Source organism: Cricetulus griseus, chromosome 7 (assembly GCF_003668045.3).
Source record: "Cricetulus griseus strain 17A/GY chromosome 7, alternate assembly CriGri-PICRH-1.0, whole genome shotgun sequence".
Lineage (NCBI taxonomy): Eukaryota > Metazoa > Chordata > Mammalia > Rodentia > Cricetidae > Cricetulus > Cricetulus griseus.
The window spans coordinates 132,701,710-132,722,796 of record NC_048600.1 but is presented as its reverse complement, the minus strand read 5'-3'; the positions used below and the strand labels follow the sequence as shown (position 1 = coordinate 132,722,796).

Genomic DNA, 21,087 nt, shown 5'->3' with positions numbered 1-21,087 from the left:
TATATATATATATATAGTTATTCTTGGGTTTTTTTAGATTTTATTTATTTATTATGTATACAACAGTCTGCTTCCATGTATATCTGCACACCAGAAGAGGGCACCAGATCTCATAATGGATGGTTGTGGGCCATCATGTGATTGCTGGGAATTGAACTCAGGACCTCTGGAAGAGCAGTCAGTGCTCTTAACCTCTGAGCCATCTCTCCAGCCCGTAATCTATATATTTTTATATGGACTTATCTTACCGAAGACACCAGCCTTATGTGTCCTCTCTTCCTGGGATCACATGGCAACTCTCCTCTTTCCTACATTTCCCAGAATTCTCCTTCTCTCCTAATCCCTCCTAACTTGCTTCCCTATTGGCCAACAGTGCTTTACTTATCAACCAATAAGACAAACATATACACAGAAGGACCTCCCCATCAATAACCTACAACAGCTATGTTCCTATCGGCATTAGTTTTGTGTATGTGCACGCACGTGTGATCAAATAGCTTCCCTGTTCCTCTCCAGGCCAGAGCAGAATAGCATCAGCCCAGGTATCTGAGAAGCCATCAGGTTTGTCTGTCGAAAAATGGACCCATGGATCATCCTCCTGCTCCCCCTTGTCAGTCCCAGGTCAGCTTCTGTCACCCTGTGTCAGTGAGGTACAAAGCCTTTTGCCTATGGCCCAAGGCTTGGGCAGAGCCCCGAGCAGCCTGACCACAAACATTTTACCCTTTGACTCTGTGGTTTTTATTTTTGTTTTTCAAGACAGGGTTTCTCTGTGTAGCCTTGGCTGTCCTGGAACTCACTCTGTAGATCATTCTGGCCTCAAACTCTAGAGATCTGCCCAAGTCGGGGGGGGGGGGGGGGGGGGTGGCGCACGCCTTTGATCCCAGCACTTTGGAGGCAGAGGCAGGCAGAACTCTCAGTTCGAGGCTCCAGCCTGGTCTACAGAGCAAGTTCCAGAACAGGCCCCAAAGCTACACCGAGAAACCCTGTCTGGAAAAACAAAAAACCAAACTGAAACAAAACAAAAAGATCTGTCTGCCTCTGCTTCCCAAAAGCTGGGATTAAAAGTGTGCACCATCATACCCAGCCCTTTCTTTTCTTTTAAAAAAGAATTATTTGTGGGGGGAGGACGGGAGGGAGAAGGGAACTGGGTTTGTTATGTAAAACAATCTTGTTTCTAATTCAAATAAAAAATGATTTACAAAAGAAAACAAAAGAATTATTTTTTTAAATGTGTATGTATGATTTGCACCAGTTGGAGCCTGATGCCTGGGGCCAAAAGAGTGCATTGGATCTCCTGGCACTGGAGTTAATAGATGGCTGTGAACCATCATGTGGGTGCTGGGAACCAAACCCGGGTCCCCTAGCTAAGGGTAACTAAGAGCTTAAGATTCCCCTGTCTCTACCTCCCAAGTGCTGGGATGGCAGGCGTGTACCACCATTCCTGGCTGCGTCTGAGGAATACACTTAGGTGTTCTCATTCTGACTTCAGGCTTCATTCTTTCCACATCCCCATTTCCCTTTTGCTCTGCTCCCCACAGCTCACCCAATGTCTAGGTGTCCACATACCCACGTATTCAAACATCCAGGTTCCCAGGGATCCAGGTATCAGCCTGAGCCAGCCACAGCCCTGTAGACAGGACAAACTCAGGCTGTCAGGCATGCAAAGCAAGCACTTCTACCCTGTGGGCCTTCTGACCAGGCCCCCTTTCTACTCATTTTCTTTCCTTCCTTTCATTTATTTATTTTTCATTCATTCTGCCCCTCCCTAGCCCAGTGCTGGGGATGGAATGGAATCCAGGGTGTGAACTCATCATGTAAACTTTCTACCCCTGAACTGTGTCTCATACATATACGCAGAATATTTTTTCCCAACAATTTGAAGGACATAGAAGATTCTAGAGTGCAAGGATCATGCAGATATGTGCGGCTCCCCCACAATGTCTATCATCATGTAAACACAGGCCGCACACTTGGTTTTGGCAGCGACAGCACACATGGTTCAATTTTGAAGATTTTTTTTTTTTTTTTGCCCGCCTTCCCTGTTTTTGTGCTCACACGGTTCCCTAGTGGCTGGTCCATCCTTTGTGTTGGCCCCTTCAGCACACCTCTCCCTAGGCTCTGCGATGGATTCCAGGGCAGCTGTGCTGAACTGGTCCCTGTGTGCCTGCCTTCACACCCTCTTGTGTGATGGGATGAGACTGGAAGAGAGATCCCTCACGGTAGCTGCTGGGTGGGGACACTCCATCTCTGGGGTGAATGTTACCGGACAGAGGACCTGAGAAGTCTTGCCAGCTTGTCTCACACAGACATAGGAGGACTGAGAATGTGGCTGACAAGGGAGGACAGGCCCCTGGCCATGGCTTCCAGGATACCAGTCTGGTGTACATGGACACAGATTTGCCTTCTGCCTGTGGGTCTTGCCCACAGAGAGACAAGGGAGCAGGGTGCCTAGACTTCAGGAATGCCTATGGAGGTGGGGAGGCTCTGTGTACTCCCTGGGCTTGTTGATGGACACGCAATTAACTCGCCTGTGGTTATGTGGGCAACTGAACTGGAACGGGAAGTTAGTGTGGAAACTGGACCCTTTCAAGTTATGACAAATTCATCAAACACACGAAGCATGAGCAGCAAGAGTGCCATGGCCTCCATCGGGGAGCGGTGTCTGCTTCAGCCCAGGGGACAAAGCCCTTCTAGCCCTTTCTCTGAGGTCAGAGCCCAAACACCCTGCAGAGGCTGTTCTGGTTTAGTGCAGGCCCTGGTGTGTCTTCTGGTGTCTGTGTGTCCATCTGAGACACCTCTGAGGTCAATATTGTTCTTCTTGGATCCCAGGTCCCAGAATAGGCCCAAGGCTGCTGAAACCCAGTCAGGAGCCTGACAAGAGAGTAAGTTCAGGAATCCATGCTCTCCAGAAGTGCCAGTACCTACCCTCCTGCCTGCAAGGCAGGAATGAGCTTGAGATGGTCATGGAGAACCTGTGCTCACTGTACCTGGGGTGTCTTAAGTTTCATGGGAAGGACAAGTTTTTTTGTTTGTTTTGGTTTGGTTTTTCAAGACAGGTTTTCTCAGTGTAGCTCTAGCTGCCCTGGAACTCTCTCTGTAGACCAGGTTGGCCCCGAACTCAGAAATCTACATCCCGATTGATCTACTAATCCATTTCCAGGACAGCCTCCTAAGCTACAGAGAAAGCCTGCTGGAAAAACCAAAAAAAAAAAAGTTCTAGATCAACAAGTTTGGTGAGAGGTCTTACCAAAACCAGAGAGACAGAGACAGAAGACAGATAGACAGACAGAGACAGAGCAACAGAGATTGATTTTGAGATTGAGATGCTGACCCCCAATACCTGTGACTTTGGAAATATGGTCCTTGAATATAACCCAAGTACTGCTGACAATTGAACAGGGCAGCATGATTGACCTTAGAACCATAGCCCAGACTCAGTGACTAACACCTTGTAAGGTGACAGTAATTTACATGCAGAGAAAATGGCCTGGGGCTTGGGGCGGCGAGGATGGAGCTGTATTCCTGCAAGCAAAGGGCACTGAGGATCATCAGTGGCACCCCAGAAGCAGACAGAGCTCAGTGTGAGTCCTCTCAGTCTCTCTCAGAAGCCTGCCCTGTGTGCACCTCTCTCTCAACCTTCCTGCTTCAAGACCCCAGTGAAAACAAATGTCTGTTGTTTAACCCCCAGTTTGTGGTCATTTGGGGCCCCAAGAAGGTCATATCATCCCTCCTTCTGTTTCCTTTCATGGAACCCAAGAACCAGGGAGAGGGTGCTTGGTGACATGAGGAGACAGGAGGCCATGCTCACATGGGCAGCTGAACACCAGCTAGTGACTTGGGATCACAGGCCCCGGTGCCCCTTAGAGAGGGAGTGTGGATGCTGAAAGGGCCAGTGCTGGGCTGCAGCTGCAGCACTGGTGTGAGCGTGGGTTTCTTATTATAGACAGATCTAGAAATAGACATGGGACAGTATATGTCTAGGTCTGGCCTAAAGGCAGCAAAGTCCCCGCAGCAGCCAACAAACACCTCTGAGATACCTCTCAATCCTGAGCTAACAGAAGTCAGGGGCTGTGGGAGGAGCCAGGCCCAGGGATGGACACAAATATGCAGGATGAACCCACATGCCTCCACGTGCCAGAAAGCCAGGAAGTGCTCAAGAGACAATGGAGTCACAGGGAAAGGCAGGAACTGGCTGGAAGGGCTTCCCTTTGGCCAGGCCTGGGACAATCTGAGCAACACAAGACAGTAATGGCTTGCTATCTTTATTTACCATGTAAATAATTCATGATAAAAATAAATGATTGAATACGTGAATGGGGGAGAAAGCTGACTCCCAAATGTAGCAGGAATAATGGGACTAGAGAGCTTCCATTTGGCAACCAGCTTATTAATAATTGATTCGGGGAAGAATCAACAGCGGATGCTCCAACTCCTGGTGAAAGGTCAAAGGAAGCCGGCTATTTACTTAGCCTCGACTATCTGCTCTCAAAGCACTTGCTAATTATTACTTGGTAATTAGTAAGTTCAAAATACTAATTAATTAACTGCACCATGGAGGAACCTGGCAGACATCACCTTCAGCCAAGTGGCAAATATTAGTATCACCAGAGAGGGATGAACAGACACCCTGGGCCTCCTGACATGCCGCGGCAGAGGCATGCAGCATCACTTCTGAGCAAGGAAAGGGACCCGAAGCGACAGAGAGACAGACAGTTTGAACTCAGGGGTGTTTCACATCATCTGCCTGTACTCCGCAAAAATGAAACACAGAGGAGAAAAACCTCAACAGTAAATTTACCAAGCTGCGCATGATGGCACATTCCTGACATCCCAGCACTCAGGAAGTAGAGTTCCGAGGATCACAAGGTTTCGCCTCAGCTACATGGTGAGGTCAAGGCTAGACTGGGCTACTTGAGACCCATCTTCAAAAAGTAAGGGGGTTGCCCTGTTTTTGTTTTTGTTTTTGTTTTTTTCAGGGCTGAGGACCAAGCTCCTTTGGGGTTTTAGGCATTCTTAGGAAGTGCTCTAGCACTGAGATACAACCCTTGCCCTAAACTTAATGATGTTTCAGTGGTGATGTTTAGAAGTGACCCTCCGGCCAGGAGTTCGTTGCTCACACCTTTAATCCCAGCACTGGGGAGGCAGAGGCAGGCAGATCTCTGTGAGTTTGAAGCCAGCCTGGTCTACAATAGCTAGTTCCAGGACAGGCACCAAAACAATACAGACAAACCCTGTCTCGAAAAACAAACAAACATACAAAAAAGTGACCCTCTGAGTTACCTTGGCAGCTTTATCAAATGACTGCCACCTCCAGAGGTCCAGCTCTAAACCTTTGTGGTCTTAAGGAAGAGGCTGACAAGCCCAGGAACCCCACTGTGGCAACTGTGAGACCTTGAGTGAGCTCCTGGCTTCCGGCCTTCACATCTGCTAGACATCTTCGCCAAGCCGGCCTTCCTCCCCGAATTCCAAGCTGCTGATTCAACTCTCAGACCAAACTGTGGAACAGAATCTTCACAGGCCCACGTCTCACAGGAAGACTGAGTTCTAAGTTGAAGGGCACCGCAGAAACATGACGATAGCCTTGAAAGACTAGACTGTGTTCTTGACTTACTAGAGGCTTCGGCGGGGTGATTGGTGAAGCAGGAGATACTCTGGCGGTCTCAGCTGCATCAAGGTCCTGATTGGATGGCTACGCTGCTGCCTCAGTGTGGGGGCTGGCCAGGAGACGGCAGGCAACTGTGTGCAACAAACTCCCAAATGGTTCAAAAATAGAATAAGACAGTGTGGGAAATGGCTGACACTTCAGGGATCAGGGCGAGGAGGATATAGATGCTTTTTTGCACTAGTCTAACAACTTTTCTATAAGCTGGAAATTATTCAGAAGTAAAAGCTAAACACACACACAAAAACAAAACAAAACAAAACAAAAAACCACAAAGAGCTGAATCTGCTGAATCTGGGGGATGGGTCTATAATCCCAATTACTACAAGAGGCCTAGGCAGGCACTTTAACAGTCCCAGGCCTTTTGGACCTCTTAGTGAGTCCCTGTGTCAAGACAGAAAGTGGAAGAAGGCCTGGTGTGATGGTATGGTGGTTAGAGCCACCGAAGTCACAGGTTAGAGTCAGTGGGAGGCAAGCCACCAGCCACACCCACAGGGCTGTCTTGACTATGTTAACTGGGGCAGAAGGACCCAGCAGAGGAGGCAAACACCATTCCCTGGGCTTGGGCACTGGGCAGCTTCCTTCCTCCAGATCCTTCCCCACCATGGTGGACTGCGCCCCTGAACTGTCCCCTTAAGTTTCTCTGACAGACATTTTATCCCAACAATGAACAAGTAAGATGTCTGGGGATGTAATTCAGTGGTGAAATGCTTGGGAGAGCGTGTGACGCTCTGGGTTCAGGGCCCAGAACCACAAGCCCTCTTCATTTATTAAGAATGAGGCTGGGGCCGGGCATTGGTGGTGCACGCCTTTAATCCCAGTGCTCGGGAGGCAGAGGCAGAGGATCTCTGTGAGTTCGAGACCAGCCTGGTCTACAAGAGCTAGTTCCAGGACAGCCTCCAAAGCCACAGAGAAACCCTGTCTCAAAAAACAAAAAAAACAAAAAACGAGAAAAAAAAAAAAAAGAATGAGGCTGGGAAGATGGTTCAGCAGTTAAGAGCGCTCACTGCTCTCCGTGAAGATCTGGGTTCAGTTCCCAACACAGCTCACAACTGGCTCTAACTACAATTCTAGGGGAATCTGATGCCCTCTTCTGGCCTCTGTGGGCATTGCACACATGTGGCAAACAGTGAGACGTAACACAGATACACATAAGTAAAATAAAAATAAGTCACCAATACAATGGTTAAAAAAAGAAAACTGTATAGAAAATGAGCACACAGCCTGGCATTGGTGGCACACGCCTTTAATTCCAGCACTGGGAGGCAGAGGCAGGGGGATCTCTTTGAGCTCCAGGCCAGCCTGGTCTACAGAGTGAGTTTCAGGAAGAAAACGAACACACAGGTGTTAGAGGTGACGCTGATGGCACACGAGCAGATGTAGAGACTTCTGCTCTTCATTTGTCAGGGAAATGCACATTAAAACCGCTAGAAGACATGGGTATATCCCATCAGAACGGCCAAAATAAAAAATGGTCACAAAAGCATATGCGGGTGAGGATGTGAGAAACAGAATTAGTCACTCATGGCTGCAGGAACACAAAATGACACAACTTTGGAAAACAGCTTAGCAGTTTCCTTGGAAACAAACATACGATGAAATCACCACACAACCGCATTCATGGCAATTTATCCCAGAGACATAAAGATTTGTGTTCACACAGCATCCTTCAGGGAAGTTCACACAGCAGGGGATGGAGAGACAGCTCCGTGGTCAAGAGCCCACATGCGCTTCCAGACTCTTCCAGAATCTCAGCACCCGGCAGCTCACAGCTCCAGGCCCAGGTGCACGCCAGGGCCCAGCATGCATTACACTGTACCCACAGATATACAACAATTTTGCCATTTTGTTTTGTGTTTTTGAGAAAGGGTATCTCTATTATGTAGCCCTGTCTGTCCTGGAACGCTCTATGTAGATCAGGCTGGTATCAAACTCACAGAGCTCAGCCTGACTCTGCTTCTTGAGTGCTGGGGCTAAAGAACTGTGCCACCACCATGCCATGCCAATCATTCTTAAAATAAAGCTTTGCCAGGAGTGGTGGGGCACACCTTTAATCCCAGAACTCCAGAGGCAGAGGCAGGAGGATCTGTCTGTGAGTTTAAGGCCAGCCTGGTCTACAGAGTGAGTTCTAGGACAGGCTCCTAAACTGTCCTAGAGAAACCCTGTCTCCAAACCCCTCCCATTCCCCCTGCAAAATAAATAAATAAATAAATAAATAAATAAAATTCACACAGGAGTTTTGCCCCTTGCTTTAGTTACTTTACTGATGCTGTGGAAAATAAATAAGCAAATAAATAAAAAAGAAAACACACGACCAAGGCCACTTATAAAAGGAAGGATTTATTTGGGTCTACAGTTCCATGGTAAGAGTCTATCACCATGGCTGGGCGTTGGTCTCGCAGGCCTTTAATCCCAGCACTCCGGAGGCAGAGGCAGGTGGATCTCTGTGAGTTTGATACCAGCTTGGTCTACATAGGGAGCTCCAAGCCAGCCAGGGCTATAACCCTGACTTAGGGAGAGAATACTAAGTTCTGTGTTATACAAGGCTGTGGATACAATATCCTTAAAATGACACTATTATGGACGTGCAGAGAGGATCACAGCAGCTGGGTCTGAGGGAGGAGGGAGGAGCTTGTGTCTGTTAAGGGCAGTCTAGGACTTCGCAGCATCGGGAGTGGCCTGAGTTGTGGCTCTACCCACATCAGTGCTGGGCTTGGTGGGGAAACCAAGTCAAGGGCGTTCAGGTCTCTTGGTTCTGTTTCAGATAACAGCATGTACATCTACAATTACTTCAAAGTAAGTATCTTACTAAAAAAGAAAAATCCTCGCAAATTTGTGGGTGTGCACATATATAAAATATATATTACTTGTGTATGATTTTATATAATTGCTAAACACACAGTACTATATTTATTATACATGTTGCACACACTTTAAAATCTGTAAGTGATAAATAAATGACCAGCTCTTTTGGGTCCCCCCAAGCCTCTCAATCGGTGGCCAGGATTCTGAAGTCAGCCCATTTCCACGCTGATTTACGAGTGCACACCAGTCCAAGATCCAGGGAGTCCCCGGGTCTGCAGAGCACAGCAATGAACCCTCCAGATCTCGACTCCCAGCAGGCCATGGACCACTGTGGTCTCTTTCCTGTCATGGGGGAATGGCCAGGGCAGACACTTTGGCCAGGGCCAAAGTAGGACCCCTGCCTTTGTGCTACTCACAGACAAGGGAAACGACATAGATGTTTCTCAAAAGAGGTCCCCAGGAGCCTGCATCCAAGTCACTCAGAATAGAGCACACTCTGTGAGTCCCCTGGGTCCCACCCAAGGCAAGACCCAAACCTCCTAGCCACGGATCTGAATGCTAAACCCACCTGTAGGTAGCTACACAGAATCTTTGTCCCTGGGATCAAGGCAGGGGTGGAAAACATTTCCTGACAGCAGCAGTTTGAAAACAAATGCTGGCCGCCCATTTTTGATGCTCCCCATTCCAGCCTCTTAGGATGAAGGCCAATGTCCCTTCCCCTTGAATGAAGCTGACCTTGGTGGCTTTTGGAGGAATGGTCAACGAAAGCTCTGCAGGTTTAGCCCAGCCGGTGGGTTCACGAGTCCTTGACCAGAGCCCAGTGAAGGCATCCTGCCACGAGGAAGTCTATGCTCAGGTCCGCACTGATACGGTACTAACAGAAGAGGTTTCTAGATGGTTCCAGCCCTGAGTCACCTGCAGTGGTTGAACCATACACTGTGAGTTTAGGATTGGCTATTTATTATTCAGCATAAGATATGAAGAATGCTGCAAGCAGGATGCCCCAGGCTCCTGACCTCAGGAACCTGCCTCTATGTGCTGCTTTTCCTCTGACCTACAAGCCAGCCCAGTTCCTTCCCTGGGAACCGCAGGAATCCTGACCATTGGGCTGGCCACAAAGCACTGAGGATATCCAAGTGGAAGGGACCCAAGGACAGGACAGAAAGGAAGTGGCTGTGGTTGGGAATCAGCAAGTTCTCAGCATGTAGGTGCGGCTGAGACACTAAACCCCAAAGAGCAACCATCTAGAATGAGAATTCAGAGAGGGAACAGGGCGGAGTAGATGACCATTTCAGAGGTTTGCAGAGAAAAGAAGCCACTAAGATCAGAGAGAAAGAGAGAGGCAGAGGTGCTGGTGTTGAACATGTACCCCAAATCCATGTTGCAATTTTAATTCCTAAAGTCATCTGAAGATAATATTTTGGAGGTCATTAGGTTTAGACGAGGGTCACGGAGGTGACAAAAGACCCAAGGTGGCATCTCTGTTCTGTCTTGCCACTCAATGCCCTTACCATGCTAGGATACCAGACTGCGCTCACAGATTTCCCAGCTCCTGCACCAGGTGCTAAGTACACTTTATAATTACCCAGCCTGAGATGTTTTGTTATAGCAACAGAAATCAGACTGATGGAGACAACATCAGTGAAGAAATTAGATTGACAGGAACAATGCCTGTGAAGAAAAGGTATAGAAACTGACAAGGAGGTGCTTGTGTGTGTGTGTGTGTGTGTGTGTGTGTGTGTGTGTGTGTGTGTGTGTGGTGGGGGAGTGCTGAGGCCTTACAGGTCAACTTTGGGGACTTTTGTCAGAGTATGTAGAGATAGCAGACTTCGGCATGTGGGGTGGGGCTGGGGCAATTCAGTCAGAGAGCACTTGCCTACCATGCTTGAAGCTGCTTCCCCGGCACACGTGGGTGGCACAGAGCAGCTCTGGTGGCCCTGTGTGGCCTCAGACACACGCCCACCCAAGCCGCCGCTTCCTTGTCCATGTCAAGATAAGTGCGGGAATTGAAAGCCAGCATTTAGCATTTTTATAGCAGGCTGACAGTGCGCGAGATGCTTGTTGGACCTAATAATAAAAAATTAGGGCCTGCATTTTGGATGTCTTGGGGGATTTTTCTCTCTCTCTCTTTTTTTCTTCTAGTAATACTTTTTATTTTATTTTACAAGAGTATTTGTCTGCAATGGATTGGGAACAAAACAAAACAAAACAGAAGCCAAGCGTGGTCTATTCTTTCCAGATGCTCTCATGAGGGAGGAGCAGGAAGTCTGGGGCACTGACTGGAACAGGGTTTGGCGTGGAGGGAGATGTTTGAGTTCGATGGCCCACTGTCACTTATGGCGATGATATTTATCCTAAGGAATGAGAAATTTAAACATGCTTATATAAGATGAGAGAAAAATGGTTGGGGAAAAAGATGTCAGGCAGCGGAGAAAGAAATAACTGATGGAGTAAATCACCTCCTAAGCTGGGCCACAGAATCAACAACAACAACAAAAATAAAAAAGACGAGAGATATACACCACTGTGCACACCTGCACGTCCACGCCGTGTACACTACGAATAACAGTAAGAGATCTAAACAACAGGGCAGACTTACAAGGTTTGGGGGAGTTTGTTTGTTTGCTGCTTGTTTTGACTTTCAGTGTTGCGGAATGAACTGAGGACCTTGTGCGTGCTAGGCAAGTGCTCTGCCGATGAGCTACACAGCCCCAGCCTCAGACTTATCATTTGTTCTTGTTGTTTGTTTCCAGACTTGGTCTCACTACACAGCTCTGGCTGTCCTGGAGCTACAGTGTAGATGAGCCCAGCCTTAAATTCACAGAGATCTGCCTGTCTCCAAAGAGCTGGGATTAAAGGCATGTGCCACTATTCCCTGCTTTGGACTTGCAAATTTATTTATTTATTTATTTATTTATTTATTTATTTATTTGGTTTTTCCAGACAGGGTTTCTCTGTGTAGCTTTGGAGCCTATCCTGGCACTCACTCTGGAGACCAGGCTGGCCTCGAACTCACAGAGATCCGCCTGCCTCTGCCTCCCGAGTGCTGGGATTAAAGGCGTGCGCCACCAACGCCCCGCAGGACTTGCAGTTTTAAAGTTATAGGAATGAGGGATACAGCCGGGTGTTGAGGTGCACACTTTTTTTTCCCCATCTGCACTTATCCACACACAGACACACATACAGAGAATTGTATAAACGAAATCTGTGTTCTAACCTCCTGTGAACACAGACACAAAATCTCTGAAAGCATGCTGGGCTTTTCACCTGGTTTCTTCAATTAAAGCTTCAAGTGTCCCCTTCTGCCTTTTCTGATTTCTGTATGTGAAGTGTTATATTTTTAACTTTCTCCTCCAGGCTCCGACACAGGTTTTGAGATTTGAAACTCTTGATGATAATTTCATCTTCTTTTTCTTTTAAGACTTAAAAATTTCATATTATTATTATTATTATTATTATTATTTAAAAAAAAAGATTTACCGGGGCTGGAGAGATGGCTCAGAGGTTAAGAGCACTGACTGCTCTTCCAGAGGTCCTGAGTTCAATTCCCAGCAACCACATGGTGGCTCACAACCATCTATAATTCTGGTGTGCAGATATACATGGAAGCAGAATGTTGTATACATAATAAATAAATAAAATATTAAAAAAAAAAGATTTACCAATTGCCCAGTGTGGTGGCACACACCTTTAATCCCAGCACTCGGAGGCAGAGGCAGGTGGGTCTCTGTGACTTTGAGGCCAGCCTGGTCTACAGAGCGAGTTCCTAGACAGCCAAGGCTGCACAGAGAAACCCTGTCTTGAAAAAAAAACAAAAACAAAAACAAAAACTAATCCTGGAGTTGATGGCGCATGCCTTTAATCCCAGAACTCAGGAGGCAGAGGCAAGCGGATCTCTGTGAGTTCGAGGCCAGCCTGGTCTCCAGAGCGATCACCAGGACAGGCTCCAAAGCTATACAGAGAAACTCTTGTCTCGAAAAAAAAAAAAAAAAAAAAAAAAAAAAAAAAGAAAGAAAGAAAGAAAAAAAGAAAAAATTTATTTATTTTCTTTTTTTGGTTTTTTGAGACAGGGTTTCTCTGTGGCTTTGGAGTCTGTTCTGGAACTAGCTCTTGTAGACCAGGCTGCCCTTGAACTCACAGAGATCTGCCTGCCTCTGCTTCCCGAGTGCTGGGATTAAAGGCGTGCGCCACCAACACACGGCAATTTATTTACTTTATGTATGTTTGTTGCGTACATGTATATCCATGTGCATGTGAGTTCCAGGGATTGAACTCAGGTTGCCAGGTTTGCACAGCAAGTGCTTTTACCTGCTAAGTGCTAAGGCATCTCATGTGTTCTCTCTCTCTCTCTCTCTCTCTCTCTCTCTCTCTCTCTCTCTCTCTCTTTCTCTCTCTCTCTCTCTCTGACTCCATCTCTTGATCTCTCATTCTTTTAAAAACAGGGTCTCTCTATTGTGTAGCCCTTGCTGTCCTAGAACTTGCTATGTAGACACCAGGCTGGCCTCTAACTCACAGAGATCCACCTACCTCTGCCTCTCGAGTGCTGGAATTGAAAGTATGTGTTCTGCCAGTCGGTTCCTGTTGCTTACGAAGCATGCACATGACTGACCAAGCTGTCTTCCCTAACCTTGCAGTGCCTGCATTTTGAAAAGGGACTTGGCCTTCCCTCTTTCTACCACGTAGAGTAATTGCCCCGCTTGGTGGTTCATTTCCCCTCCATCCCAGGGCACTGTCCATTCTGCGTTCACTGGGATCCTCCCGGGCAGGCACCAAGAGCATTCCCCATATAACCCCTGATGAAAGCAGACTCCATACTGTATCCTCCTTCCTTGCCTGCCTCTTGGATTCTTTATTTACATATTTAGATTGAGTATACCATCCAGCAATTATCTCAGATAGTATTTGTTGGAAATAAATTCTCTGAACATTGGCACCACCAAAAATGGTGTTTGTTTTCCTCGGGTACTGAAGGGCTGTCAGGCCAGGCGCGGAACTTTAGCTCAGCTGATTTTCCCTATGGACGGCGAAGGTGCCCTCGCTGCCTTTGAATCTCAAGTTCCCAACATCAGATGTCAGCTCCTTCTGTTTTTCTGGAGGTAGCGGTGTTTTTCCCACGGGAACCTGCATCTCTCTTCCCTGTGTTCTGAAATGTTTTCCTAGTGTTTTCCCTCCGCCCTGGACAGTTTTATTATTTTCTTAACTGTTCCCTCTCCTTTTTTCCATTCCCTGGAATCTCATTTAAATGGTCTGTTTCCCATGTTGCTTAGCTTTTTCTTCACACGTTTTTTTTTGGGGGAGGATCCCCTCTGCCATGTGTTCTAGAAAATTCCTCAGCTTGACACCCCCCTCATTGATGACCCACAGACCAGCCCAACCTCTTCTTTGGCTTGCTAAGAACATTTTTTTATTTCAATGGGGAAATATTTTATTTCCCAAGACATCTAGCTGACTTTTGGAAAGTCTCTTTTTAAGTTTATTTTTATTTTTTCACATAAACATGATTTCGTTTTTCCCCCTGAATACATAAATAATATATTCTTGTAAATTTCTGAATAATACATAAAATCATAAAGAAGAAAGCAAAATACCACCAGAATATTCAATTCCCCAGATTATTTTATTATTTTGTCTTTTTCTTATTTTCAAATTCTTTTTGAATCCCGGGTGTGGCCTCACAAACGTTGTTCACACTCTATCATGGCATTTCATCCCAAACCCCTGGCTTGATGATTGTTCAATTTTGTATAGTCTCACCACGTAGTCCAGGCTGGCCTGGCAGTCACTGACTAGCCCAGGCTGGCCTTGAGTTCATGACACTACAGCCTCAGCCTCTCAAGTGCTGGGTTCATAGTTATGTGCCACTTTACTTGGCTGCATTTTTGTTACAATTTTTCTCTCCGAAAATATTACTAGTACTATTCTAAAATATCCTAAGGGGGCTGGAGAGATGACTCATAGGTTAAGAGCACTGGCTGCTCTTCAAGAGGTCCTGAGTTCAATTCTCAGCAGCCACATGGTGGCTCACAACCATCCGTTATGAGATCTGGTGCCCTCTTCTGGTGTGCAGGCATACACGCAGGCAGAAAGCTGTATACATAATATATATATATATATATATATATATATATATATATCTTAAAAAAACATCCCATTGGGTTTGGAAACTCACTCTTTCTTGTGTTAGTGCAGACTAAACCCCCATATCCAGTGGCTCCCCAAGCTTGGCTGCTCATCACAGTAGCAACAGTGTGTTCTCTCTGGCCTACCTGAAGCAAGCGCTCTGGTTGGGGGGGCTGGCATTCCAAGTAGCCAATAGGGTCTGAGAGCTGGTGGCTGCCCTGTCATCGCCCGTGTGGCATCTGGAAGTGGCTGTCTGTGCTCTACTGTGGGAAGGGTCATTGGAGAGGTTTATGTGTGCCTGTCACATTGTGTGGTGGCCACACCTATTACAACAAAACCAGAGTACCTGTGAGGAGTACACGTTTGAGTGGGGAGACAGAGTCTAATAGTCTTCCTCTGGCCTCCAGATATCTGTGAGTGCCTCAAACACGCAAAAAAAAAAAAAAAAAAAAAAAAAAAAAAAAAAAAAAAGGCTATCCTGTCTTAGGGAGGTGGTTGAGCCTGCGGCTTGGCTTCCCTAAGATTACTCTGGAGTTGTGTGTGTGTGTGTGTGTGTGTGTGTGTGCTCGCGTGTGCGACACACCTGCATGCACTTGTACATGCACAGTGGTGTGGCCCCCCTGTGGAGGAAAAAGGACAACTTGTGGGAATCAGTTATCTCTCAGTGTGGGTTCAGGATCAAACTCGGGTCATCCGGCGTAGCAACAGGAATTTTTCCTGTGCCGCCATCTTGCCCAAGCAGGCCTAAGTCCTCTAACTAGACCAAGCTGTCGTCACCACTGCCCACAGAACAATAACAACCACTTCTTCCGCAGGTTTGGAGGTTTAAACAGTGGCCCCTCCAACCTGTGATTCTACAGCCCCAGTGTGTGCGTTTGCTTACACCTGGCCTCACTGTCTGCCAGGGGCAGGTGACACGCTAACTTCCTGCTCTTGCCTCCCTTCTCCCAGTTTCCCCCAGTCTGCTGTGGGGTAACAAGGAACATGTATTGTTATTTCCACCTCCTCAGTTTCCTGCCATACACAGTCCACCTCTGACCCGAAACCACACGTTTTCGGTGCCTCCTGCCCAGCGTCTACATCTGTCTTAGTCAGGACAGATATCTTAGTCAACTGTTACTACAACAGTGCTGTGTAGAGAGCCATAGAAAACGGCTCAGTTGCCAAATTCACACTCACAGGCCGAGGTGCTGAGGGCTGCTCTCTCACCCTGAGATCAGGTTTACCTGTGCGCTCCTCCATGAGACCGTCTCCTCAGAGTGGCTCCCTGGCATCCAGTAGAACAAAGCTGACCCAGCATCTCTAGTTTCATCACAATTCACACCTGGTAGCAACCCCTTGTGCCAGAGGGAGCCATGTCGTCAAATCCAGTCAGGAAGAAGGTCAAGGCTCCTTAACCCTGTAAAGAAGTAGACATAGCATCAAAACTAGACTCGGGGGCTGGAGAGATGGCTCAGAGGTCAAGAGCTCTGGCGGCTCTTCCAGAGGTCCTGAGTTCAATTCCCAGCAACCACAGGATGGCTCACAGCCATCTGTAATGAGATATGGTGCCGCCTTCTGGTGTACAGGCAGACATGCAGGCAAAACACTGTATATATAACTAAATAAATCTTAAAATAAAAAAAAAGAACTAGGCTCAGATGATATTTAACCCAAGATAAATTTAAGTTGAATTAGCTGTTAAGTTTAATTGCCCGAAGGCACAGACTCTGGGGGCAAATGGCCCAAGCAAAGGCCAAGATTCCTCTTAGAAGTATGGCTAGGGCCCTCTTTTTAGCTTCAACTGCTAAGGTCACTGGTAATTCCAAACTGGTGCTGATCCTGCCTTCCCCATGAAACTTCTTGGGTCACTCTGGTAATGGCCGCTGGGTGTAGCCAAGCAAGGGGCTTACTCCATTCCTTGCTTGGGGGAGCTGTCCTCGTGATCACACTCTTTGCAAAGGAACTTGAGAAGTGTAGTCCAGGACACACACACACACACACACACACACACACACACACACACACACACGAGACAGGACGGTGGTGAAAGGCTTCAGGCTTGCAAGGTCTGGAATGTTAGTGTGTCAGGTTGACCTGTTTGACGATTCTCTTTGGGATTCCTTTTCCAAAAATGTTTCAGATCTGTTTATTTTATGTGTATGAGTGTTTTGCCGGCATATATGTGTTTGCATCACGCACATGCAGTATGCATGCTTGGTTTCTGCAGAGCCAGAAGAGGGCCACCAGGCATTTGTGAACCATGATGTAGCTGCCGGAAATGAACCTGTGTCCTTTGCAAGTGCAAACAGTGTTCTTAACCACTGAGTCAACTCTCCAGACAGGGTTAGCGGTCCTAACTAGCGCCGCTCTTTGTGTGTAAGGTTCTGTGTGTCCATCTGCAAGTGGCCAGTCCCTAGCCAGTGCGTTAGCCTCCTGTGCTGCTGAGAGCTGTCCTCCAGTGGCGTCTGTTTAGTTTCAGCCCGCTGCTGCTGAGCACAGGCCAGGGAGAGAATGTCTCCACAGATTTCCCACCCATCACCCTGACAGCTATCCCAGGATCCCACAGCTTCCTCTGAGCAGCTCTCCTTGGGACCCTCCTATTGGCCAGCAGTTTTCCTTGGTTGTTTCAAGCCTCCCTCTTGCAGGAGCACTGCCCGCCCTGTATCCCCAGGCACCGTTCTTTTTCTCTGGTTGTAGGGGAGTTTTAATTTTTTTCTATCATTTCTAGGGATTGAGGGTGGGAAGGGAGGCTGTTAGAAGTTATCTAGATCACAATCTTGATTCAATCCCTCTTGGTCTCAAAATCCAGTTTGTGTCCAGCCTGGGATGCTTAATCCCTGGGAGCTTGGAGGCCATATTGATCAGGTCTATGGCTTGCAACATAGCCGGTGGAGTCCCAGCAACACCCTGCCCTTTAGTTAGCCACAGGCCATCTCAGGATCCCTGGACTTTTAAGAGAGGACTTTCAAAACAGAGCCATAAAGGTGGCTGAGTACTGCCTGTAGCAACAAGGAATTAGATGTTGGCTTCTGTGACAACAGCGTGGTAGACGTGGGGATTGATAGTTTTCAGGTGGAGCCCTGCGGGTCCAGGGATGTAATGCACCTCATTTACCCCGAGTTCAGCTTTGTATTGGTGGCAGCAGATTGCAGCCCCCCATATGGGAGGGCAGTTTCCCTTCCTATCTGGTTTACGATTTTGCTTTGAGCCAAGGTGTAGGAAATGAGAAAAGATTGGGAAACACTTCCAGGCCTGAGACCAGGACTAGGCAGTGGACTCCCCTGTCTATTATTCAAAGCCTTCAGGTGGATTCGGGTGGAGACATGTTGTACTTGCTTGTTGAGGGTATATATATATAATTTTTTTTCCCTGCACCTGCTGCCCCACAGAGCTTAGTGGAGAGGACACCTGAGATCCTTCCTTCGCTGTCTCTGTTTGAGGGTAAACCAGCAACGTAGGCTGTGGTCACTTTGGTCTGAGTCTCCTTCATGACTCTGTATTTCCCAGTTCAGAATGCAAATGGGTCGCTGACCCTTAAGGTGAGCATGGGGCAGTGGCCCCCAATCGTGTAGCCCTCCCGGGGCGGGCCTATGCGCCGCTGCCCCTGGGCTCTGGGAAGCCTTTGAGTCAGAACATCACATCACATCTCAGGGCACCTTCCTGAATTCCGGGGATGCTGCACCCCCTGAATTTCAAAGGGCAAGGCAAAGCGTGACTGGGGTGTAAAGGGCTGTGGCTTTGGGACTGACTGGGTCTAAGCCACCTTCCCTCTCTCCACAGGTCGGACGCTATGCCCTCACTTCCTTCCCGACTTTGGGGCATCTTCCCTGATAGTGGGAAGGGATCCTAAACTCAGAATTCCATGGCGGAGCCAGCTCCAAGCTGCAGACACACTCTGGCCCCAAACCCTGGGTCCCGCAGCTTGCGGGTTTGCAGCATCTTCTCGGGGTTGAGCCGCCCCTTGGGCCACACCTCCTAGATCATCTATTGGCCAAACTGCGCACCGCCCACGCGATGCCATTGGTTTGCACCAGCGGCCCAGACAAAGGGAGCGGCCGCTGCGGGAGGCGATTGGGCGGAGCTAGGCGGGAGCCCGGAGACGGGCGGGGACGCTGCCCTCGCGGAGGCGGGGAGGGGTCCTCCACGTGGGTGGGGCTCGGCGCCCCCCGAGGGCCGTGGCCGCGGGGCGCTGGTACCCCTCCCGCCCCCGGGCTTCTGCCTGGACCGCGGCCGCTGCCTCCTCTTCCCGGAGGTCTCAGAGTCCGTCCCGGTCTCGCAGTAGGGAACCCGGATACGCAGGAGCGAGCCTGGATGCAGAAGGGCGCGCGGGAGCCTGGAGCTGCAGCGCGAACGAACCGCAGGTCTGCGTCTAGGCAGCCCCACTCCCTCCCTCCCTCCCGATCCGGAGGAAGGACCGCGGGGAGCCCTGCGAGCGGACGGTGGCCCCAGAGCTGGCACGGGCCTTGGCTTTGGAGAAAGGATCCTGCTCCCGGAAAGGAGGGCCGAGTGTCCGCTCCGGCTCCCTGGAGACTTAGCTCGGCGGTGTGCGAGGCCGGGGAGGGCGGGACAGGCCTGGGGGCGACCAGCCGGGCGGGGAGTGGCTTCTGGGGGCTCCCTAGGCGACGGAAGGCCCGCGCGAGGCCGCCCTCGGAGCGGTGCCAGGTACGTGCGCTCCTGGTTTCCCGCGCGCCCACAGCCGTCGCTGGGGAGGGACGAATAAGAACCTAGCTGCTGGGCATGAGATTTTCGCAGCAAGCGTGGCTTTCTGAGGGGTCCCGGGACGGCTGCCGGACTCGGGGAGCCCCTGCGCGGTGCTCTGGAACCCCTCGCCGCGGGGCGCGCCCGCAGACCTCCCCGGCTCTCCGGACTCCGTGGGTACCACAGCCGGATGGCTCTGATTCGTAGTCGTTCATACGGCCACCCCCACCCGGAAACCTGGGATTCCTGCTTTCGGATCCGGGGTGTTTACTTTGGAGATGTAGGGACCTCAGTTGGAGGGAACTCGCGTTAGGGAGACCCGGCCTTGGCTGCTGCTGCTGGGCGGGGGTCCAGGAAGGAACCCCTCCTGGCCCCGGGAACTTCACATTTACGCGGTTAGGTGACACCGGCGGCGGACTTTTTTTTTTTTTTTTTTTCGGGTCAGAAGAGCCTGGTAGCGGCCCCATCCCCTCCCCCATCCCCACTTCAAACAAAAGAGCTCCTGGGAGAATAGTTTTTAGGGGGAGAGCGCTTCTGAATGTGGATGCGCAGTTCTCCCCGCCCCGTCCCCAGGAAGGACAAGGGTTTTTGTTTGTGTGTTTAAAACAAAGGGGAAAGCTTGGCGCGAGTTGCAAGGGAAGGGGCGCTTTTATTTTGGAGTTCCTGAAGAATTCACCTTCCTTTCTCCCCCAAATTAGCCGCAGCTGAGTCAGAAGTGTCCCGCTGCCTTACCTGATAATGGGATTTTACACGGTCTGCAAAGGGTGGCTTCGTGAGAAGACCGTTTCAGAAGAGGAAATGGGCCTCTGGCCGACGGTGGGGTTTTAGAAACCCCTGTGGAGTGAAAAAGTACTCCCGGCCGCTTTGCGCAAGATTGCAGAGTAAGGTGGGTTTTTGTTTTTGTGTTGTGTTTTTGTTTTGTTTTTTTGTTCCATCCCCCTCCTCCCTGTAAATGCGAACAAAAGGCCCCCAAGCGTGCAGGACGGGGTGGACGTTTGGAAGCCGCAAGTGGAGTGAATGTCGTTGTAAAAGCTCCGGGCCCCAGGCATAGCTAGTGTCTGCGCGTCGCAGTTTGGGAGAGGAAGGATGTGACGCCCTGCGCGCAGGCGGGTTGGCCCGGCCCCGGCAAGGGCTCCTCTCTCCCGGACGAAGCGAGCGAGCCCTGGCTGTGGCCTCCTCCCGGCGTCCGCGGCGCTCGGCGGGAAGGTCCCGCTTCCACCAAAGCGCCGGACCCCGTGGCTCTCAAAGTAAAACCCAACAAGCCGTAAGCCCCCCGACGCCCGTGGAGAGGGCGCCGCGGATTTATGGCCTCCGAATTCCCCACTCTCTAATTATCCCTGTTTTTAGTTGACTTATGGGTAGTGACCAATAAAATCATTTTCCATTTCGGATTTTTTTCTCTCTCTCTCCAACATGAAAAATTGACGTTTCTACCTTCCCTCAGCGTCTCGTGCAGATCTTTTTTATTTTTTTTTCCCCGGGCGGGGGTGAGGGAGGAATCAAAAAAAAAAGATCCTCCTGGTGCCGCCTCTACTAAGGGTTGACGCCCCCCCCCCACTCCCGGATTAATTGCAATTTAGGGGAAAGCTGCCCCCAACCCCTTCTCGCGCCACTATCGGGCATTTGCCAGGATCCTTCCCTAGAAACCCCGGCTCTGCACCCCTTCCGAGGACTGCAACGCCCACCCGGGCCCTGCGGCGAGCCTCCCACCGTCTCGGCTCCTGTCCGGTCACCCTTGCTCCCTCCGCCTCCCGGGACGCCCCCGAAGCACGAGCCCTGGGCTCTGGGGTTCCAGCCTGATGGGGGTCCCCCAGTCGCCG

General features: G+C 49.5%; 1 protein-coding gene across 1 annotated transcript; it reads left to right on the top strand.

Annotated features, from left to right (window-relative positions):
* Positions 1-18,583: 18,583 nt before the first annotated feature.
* Positions 18,584-20,658, top strand: LOC113836679 (cleavage and polyadenylation specificity factor subunit 6-like). The gene is made up of 2 exons (XM_035448177.1): positions 18,584-18,930; positions 19,966-20,658. The coding sequence occupies exons 1-2, from the start codon at positions 18,584-18,586 to the stop codon at positions 19,973-19,975; spliced, it is 357 nt and encodes a 118-aa protein (XP_035304068.1). The 3' UTR covers positions 19,976-20,658.
* The last annotated feature ends 429 nt before the right edge of the window (positions 20,659-21,087 follow it).

What these genes read in the sequence shown, in the direction of transcription:
- LOC113836679 (XM_035448177.1), top strand. Translation starts at nt 18,584, where the DNA reads ATGCCATTGGTTTGCACCAGCGGCCCAGACAAAGGGAGCGGCCGCTGC.